General features: G+C 35.9%; 1 protein-coding gene across 1 annotated transcript; it reads right to left on the reverse strand.

Moving 5' to 3' along the window:
- Positions 1 to 5,029: 5,029 nt before the first annotated feature.
- Positions 5,030 to 5,932, reverse strand: LOC131333024 (uncharacterized). The gene has a single exon (XM_058367325.1). The coding sequence runs from the start codon at positions 5,930 to 5,932 to the stop codon at positions 5,030 to 5,032; it is 903 nt and encodes a 300-aa protein (XP_058223308.1).
- Between the last annotated feature and the right edge of the window lie 1,899 nt (positions 5,933 to 7,831).

Here is a 7,831-nt window from a genome sequence, read left to right on the forward strand (position 1 = left end):
CTGTTTAATTTACTTTTGTTCTGATTGGAATTTTTCAGAGATCGAAATGCATGGCCGGCCGGTTTCACCAATGCATTGATAACACCTCCATTGGTAATCGATCGGTACTTAAAAATTTTATTTCTAGTACCTAAGGTGGTACGTTTTATTTCTGATATATGATGTAGTTTTTTGCAGTTACTCTCCAATGGAGATTGAGCGTTGTGCTCTGAAGGGCGAATCAATACATTGTACGAAACAGGCCTTAAGAGCAAAAATTAAATATATCAAATTATCAAATACATATTACAAACATCCAACATAATTCTTTTCATGCAACTGTTGAAACTAAGAAAACTAGAGGTGTACCCAATTACCTAGTTTGATAAACGAGCTGGACAGTTGAATGTTCAAATTTAGTTTGAAAATTTCTCGGGCTTTAAAAATATGTTTTAATTTGACTTGCTTATAAAACGAGCCGGTCTCAAATCAATTTTGAGTAGCTTAAATGTTTTTAAAATGATCATAGCTTGAACAAACCAAGAAAAAACTTTGTATAACCTTTGTTTCGAAACATAAAAAATCATCAAACCTATGTTCAAAATTGATATGTAATCCAATCTCGAACGAGATTTTAACAAGCCCAAAATGAGCTCGAATCTTCCTATCATAACTGATTCCATATATAATATATAACAACTAAGATAATAGCCAATTAACTAAAGCATATAAATATTTTCCTTCAACAAGGATAAGCAGCTGTAGTTGTTTCCTCCGAATTACTTCTTCCATGTTGCATCAGCTGTAACGCCCCGATTTTTCAAAACAAATCGGAAGCATTAACCCTAAAATACACTGAATTTTACAAACTATTAGGCCCTTATTTATCGTTATACAAAAATTACAATTTCAAAATAATACAAAAATCTATATACATTTATTTAACAAAAGCAACTCCAGAGCGACTCTAGTTTTGACACGAAATTCCAAGCAATGTTGGCCCAGACTCCGTTTCAGGGCTCCCACCTGTATCAACTGCTCCACTGTGGAATTCTGCACACTCTGGCAAATTGAACGCCGAAGCAAACGATTTGCCAGGATACAAACGTATCCTGAGTGATAATTCACTAAGTAGAAATCCTAAAACCCAATACCACAATATGCAGATCAATAATATAATAATTCATAATACACCGAAGGTACAAAATAATAACACATCGTCTTTTTCTTTACTATCCATCATCTTACATGTAATCTAAGGATTCTCTCCGCGAGATCCTTTCCTCCCACATCCACTAACTACAATCGTCTCATGGGTCCACCCTTCCTCTTGCTTGTCCTGCACCAGGGTCCTAGGTGAGCGCACCTAAGTTATGTACCGAGTATGTTCTCACTTAAGACCATAACAGGAGGATCGAGTCATCCCATGACGTATCGTACATTAGGGTCGGACATCCACTACCCCACGCTAACTATAACCGTCTCATGGAACCCATTCTTTTCCTCAAAGAGAAACTTTCCATGACGTATCATACATTAACGTCTCAATAACTATAATCGTCTCATGGGACCCATTCTCTTCCTCGAAGAAAAACTTCCCATGACGTATCATACGTTAGCGTCTCACTAACTATAATCGTCTCATGGGACCCATTCTCTTCCTCGAAGAGAAACTTCTCATGACATATCATACGTTAGTGTCACAACACCGGGCCCCTCAGGTAACCCATTTCAACACAGGGCCCCATAGGTTACCCTTGCCATCGCCATGGCTCAATTCACAATCCACACAGTACTCATACTTTCAACACTTTATCATTTTCCATTTACTTATCATCGTCTACATGATTTACTACTCGTAACCACCCCGGGAACCTATTTGTCCAATCTACAGCCACAACAAAATATCACACGGTTCAACATTTCAACTAAAAGTACTAACAACACATAACTATGCGATAAAATTAATCATATCATAGAATTAATCATGCGAGTAACAAAATAATATTCAGTCAAATAATTAATTACTACATTTAAAATTAAGTCTATTTTTCTCATTTAGAAATTTTATAAAACATTTCTACTTTTTAAACATTTTCTTTAACTCTCATATTAATTATAAATTTTACAACTAATTTTTATTGAAAAATACTTATTGCTAAATTTAGTATTTACTAACTATAATAAATATTAATATGAGATTTTTATAACAACAAAATTATAAGAGACTATTCTAGTTAATATTTATTAGAGTTAAAGATTAACTACTATATAATCTAAAATATTTCTTGTTTACAATCTAAATAAATTTTTACTAATAAAATATTCTTGTGAATATTTCATAAATATTTATTTACCCCAATAATTTATTAAACACGTAAACGTCCATTCAAATACAAATTAACAATGCAACATCAATAATAATTTCACAATCAAATACTTGTTAAATGATCATAAATTTTCACAGGGTATAACACTAATCATTCCAGCACAATCGGACTGAATTTTAATATAAACAGGACTAAAAATAAATTAACAATTTAACAGCAGGTCATCATCTTCAATAAACTTTAAATCTAAATAACTCCATTAAAATGCAGATAAAGGTTTCGGGTTTCCGAAAAACTATCTCAAACGCGATTCTAAGTCCGGATAAGTGTTGTACGGTATCCGTAGATCGCCATGGTGGTTTTGAAATCTCAAGGCAGCATCCGGCGGCACTCCAACAGGGCCCGCAGCGGCGGTGTACCCACGAAACTCACGGTGTGTACACACCTACGGCCACAACTCTCTCTCTCTCTCTCTCTCTCTCTCTCTCTCTCTCTCTATTCTAGACTCAACAATAGAATTGGGAGTAAAATAATATACTGGTGTTCAATTTTCGGATTTATGTGGGTATGTATAATGAGAGAGAATAAGGTAGTGAGAAGGTGAGAGTATAAGTGTAGAAGTGGTGGAATGATGAATGAGAGTGATACTGATAATGATAAAAAAATAGGGGACAAGTGCCACATTTGGGGGATTTTCAATTCTTACGTATGTGGACGCATGTATGTACATGGTGAGAATATATCTGGACGCTTTTATGTATAGAATGAGAGATAGAGAAGTGGAGAGTTAGTTTGAATAGAGTTCTACTGAGGGCTTAGATAGGAAAGATAAGAGATGAATATGAATCACTGATTCCCTATACATCTAAAGTTTAAATACATATCTTATTCAATAGTGCAAATAATATCAATTGTACACATAATAGTATATTTTAATTATTCAATCTAATTAATTATTGAATTAGGAATTTAACAATATAAATTTGTATTAAAAAAAATTTGGTCAAAAATCCGGATCGTTACATCAGCAGTCTTTTATCATTGACTACAAATTAAATGAAAATTCCAATAATTCAAAAGAATATATGAACAAAATTAATGGATGGTAGTGGTTTGCTTGTTGGAGATGGTGGCTGTCGGCAGTGTGCGGCGGCGCTGGTGATTTCGCTCCGGAATGGAATTAGGGATGTGGGTCTGGGCCTGGCCCGTGTACATTTCACATGTATTGCATATCTTGGCAGTTTAGGCCCATTAGGAGTACTGGGCTCGTCCCAATGGGTGTTTTCTTGATTGGTTCCCTTCCAATCTTGGATTTGGATATCAAGTGGGCACAGGATTATTCTTAGATTTAGAAATTTTTTTTGTTATTAAATTTAGGGATATGATGCCATCATCCATTTTCTTGTAATTTTTGTAACAATTTCAAAGATTATAAAATTTTTTACTTTTCAAAAAAAAATTTAATGGATGAACATTAATTGGTATATGCAACATTGTACTATTTACAATTCTAGATACTTCTATTTTCTCTCCTCTTTCTCTTCAAACCAAACAACGGAGGAGGAATTTTTTACATTTTCCTTTCCTTTCTCTCCCTTTCCACAAGTTCAAACAAATTAAGCTATCAGCTTTTAATTCTTGTTGCACCAGCAAAGCCTTCGTCTTCACATGCCATAGACTGAAGTTACTGTTTTTTCCCTCAAGCTTCTGAACTTATTTAGCCATCATAATTGTAATCCAAAACAATCACGAAAAGGGACACAGCTGAATAAACAAATTCCTAAGACGAAACCGTAACCTCTGATACTAATTTGCATGTTATAACAATTACAAAATATAGAAGAATAAATAAATCAACAAGCAATCAAATAAGGACACAAAGATTTACATCATTCAACCCAAGCAAAAATGTTAACTTCATGGAAGAAAAACGAAGGAAAATTTTTTATGAACGATGAGATATTATAAAGAGTCGGCTATATCCGTCACTCTAAAAAAGCACCTAATATCAAATACGATACTCCAGCTGAAATCTAAAGTGGTAAAAAACTCCGGTGAAACCCGAAGAGAAACTCCAAACCCCAATATCAAACCAAGGAACTTAACCGTAGCATTGATCCCCGATATCTCTTTATATATGAGACAGGGGCGGAGCCAGAAATTCTTGACAGTGGAGTCAATTTCCTATAGCACAAAAAAAATTTATTTCATACTACTTGATAGTAAAAAAAAAAAACGTTGAAATGGTAAACAAAAAGGAGTTAAGTAGATATTTTTGGGGGGTTTTTTGGGGGGAGAAGTGAGGATATTTTATTTTGCCCTTTTTTTTTCTCAAGTTCCAAACTTTTAAACGGACTGGGACAAATTGTAATATAAAAGTGGGATCAAGTAAACAATTTTGGAATGAAAACTATAACTATCTTCATTGTAATTTGGAAGGCAGGGGGTCGGATGCCATCCCTTATCTCAAGGTGGCTCCCGCCCCTGATATGAGAGAAAAAAAATTCTGAATCAACTAAAAACACGTAAATTCTGTGTACGACCGGTTCTCCGAACGAAAAAAAACAGAGATTTCCTTGCGATTGAGCACTTGGGTGTCCAAGCAGACGTGACTCCCGTCCTGACTCACATATTTAGAATTCGAGGCATGTTATCTTAACAAACTGTACCGTATTTTTCGTCAAAACAAAAGGAGAAAGGGAAACATATAATCCTTCTACTTAGTACTTAGTGAGAACATTGAGAAGTGAAACCCTTGTGTTAATTAAGCTCCTAAAAACTCTCTCACTCCCCATTTCAATCTTCACAACACAATCCTCCATTTCATTCATTCTCTTCAACACCCTTCTCAATTCTTCATCCCCATTCTTCCTCAAACCCCACAAGAAGCACTCTGTTCCAACTTGTTTGAACTCTTGAATCCCCTTCTCCAGTACCCTCCTTTTCCTACCCAATGCCAACCCAATCCACGACGGCTTTTTCGACACGAACGAAAAGGAAACGCCACTAAAAAGCGCAGTCGAAACCAACACGGTCACTTCCTTAACATCTGGAATAACTTCAATTAACTCTGCATCCACATTGCATGTGAAATTATTGGATGAGCTCCCCGCGGTACATCGGACCGATGAAACAAGATTACTCATTTCCTTTTCCATTTTCCTCACGACCTTCGCGTACATTTCTATTTTCGACTCGTCTTTCCTCCTTATAGCCACCTGAGCAGCCGAGTGTTCTTGCTTTAAAGTAAATACAAGGGTTTGGAAGATTCCGTACACGTCGACGAATCGAAGGAAGTCTTCTAGAAGACTCTCGATCCACAGGGGTTGGCGGCGGAGGGAGTCTTGCGTCTGGGGGAGGTGGAGGATGTCGTCGAGGTAGTCGAGGACGGTTTTTAGCCGGGCCAAGACGTCGCAGAGCCAATCCGAGGTTCGGGTTTGGGGCTTGGAATCTTTGGATCCGGCGGCGGCCCAGGATTTGAGGTGGTCGAGGTGGTCCTTGAGTTGATAGATCAAGGGGTGAGAGTGAGACCTACACGGGAGACTGATGGATCTGACGTGTGAGGTGGTTTTTGGAAGTGAGTGGTTTGGGAAGGAAAGGGATCGCCGGAATCTGGACACCATTTTTGGAGTCATAAATTTCTGTTGTGCAGCTAAAGGAGTGGTTTTCTTTTGTTGTGTGGACTGTGGAGAAAAGAATGGGCGTGGGGGATTATATATAAAGTTAAAGTGGGACAAGGTGAGAGAGAGAGAGAGAGAGAGAGAGAGAGAGAGAGAGAGAGTTTTTTTGTGGGCGGGGCAGGATCCGGGAATAAATGGAAGCTTTTCTTGTTAGTATTATTCTAGAGTCATGCATGCATGACACTCTGGCTGCATTAATTATTAAGGACTTTTTGTCCATAATGCTTTCTGTTCTGTTGAATTGGAATTTGGATCTGTCTGTGAGCAAGCAAAGCAAAACGAGTTACACATAAATTAAAGGTTCTAAATGGAAGTAGTAGCTAGCATGCATCCTTCAGACAAAAAATAAAAATAAAAATAAATAAATTGTACATAGCATCCGATAAGCGTATAGGTTGTTGTATAACAGTATCAAAAACACTATCGAAGAATATGTAGCACGAGCCAATTGTAGCGGTTGTTAATTTTTTAAACTAAACCAATAATCAAATCTTATAATTAAGCAGTATATAAATCTGGAGTCTCAGGAAGAAACTGAAAAATTCAAAAACGGCTAATTAAGTTATGTAACGACCACTACCTACTTAAAGCCTTGGACGTACATGTCTAATTATTTTTCCACAAAGGCAAGGCCAGGTAATATGTTTATTTCATTCCGTCCCAAATATAGAACTAGTATATAAGAAGAGAAAAAAATCTCTTGTTTTCTGCATGCATGTGGTTTTAATTCACAAATCTAAGAAACAGACAGTAATAGTAATGCAAATTTTTAATGGTGGATTAGTTATAGCTAGCTAGGCCCTTCAAAGCAAATGGTATAAGTTTTGAGTTTAAAAAAAAAAAAAAAAAACTAGCTTTAGATGAAGAATAATATATAAACGTAGTCCTCACACCAAACAAATTGAAGGGGGAAAAGTCATTCCCCCAAGTTAATTAGACTTATCTAATTAATTCCAATGAATTGTACTATATAGTAAAAAAATAAACATAGCTAGCGCGCCCATGGGGTTGGAGAACGTGGGCAATGACGTGGGTTTAAGACTTAGAGAAAAAGTCCATGGGAGCTAGCTAGCTAGGTTTATTTAGATTTGAGCTGGCGCGCGTGCGCGATGACCCAACCCAACAACCATCCCCAGATGCTTTCTGTTGCAATAATCTAATCAAATTGCCAGCTACTAGTGAAAATCAATGAATACATATATGATCCATCTTTATGGTATGGCATATTTTGAGGTTTAACATCGAAAAATCCTGTCGATTTTGGTAATTTGGCTTTGGTATATATAACAAATATGCACAGAGAACCCTACTTGAAATCAATCTGGCTAATATATATATATATATATATATAGACACACACACTAAGGATTCTTAATTAATTGTCAAATTAATGGAAGATAAATTCCTCATATACATACTATCATACATACGTGCGAGCACATAATGTCGTAAAAACTCAAAGGTTATCTATCAACGCAACTCATCAAATGCATGCATAATGTGAAAAATTAATTACATAATTCAAATTTTATTATTGTTTATTTATTTGCATAAGAGTGTTGAATTATTAATGGTGATCATGTGATTATATCGTACGTGTTGTTTTTTTCTTTTTTGAGTAATAGCCAGCATGGATAATTTTTTTCCTTCCTCCATTCATTAATGCATGGAGTAATTAATTAGTAGTAATATTCCGGGGAGGATGCGGTTGACTGCATAAATGATCCGTGAAACAGATACAAATAGAGGATTTGATTGAGTGCAAGTAAACGTGCGTACAGTTGGAATTGTAATTAATTTGGTAATTGCAAATCAAATAATCTGTACTTAACCGATCGACCC

Source organism: Rhododendron vialii, chromosome 7a (assembly GCF_030253575.1).
Source record: "Rhododendron vialii isolate Sample 1 chromosome 7a, ASM3025357v1".
Classification (NCBI taxonomy): domain Eukaryota; kingdom Viridiplantae; phylum Streptophyta; class Magnoliopsida; order Ericales; family Ericaceae; genus Rhododendron; species Rhododendron vialii.

Bases quoted from the DNA above. Each gene is read 5' to 3' on its own strand.
- LOC131333024 (XM_058367325.1), bottom strand. From the start codon at position 5,932: ATGGTGTCCAGATTCCGGCGATCCCTTTCCTTCCCAAACCACTCACTT.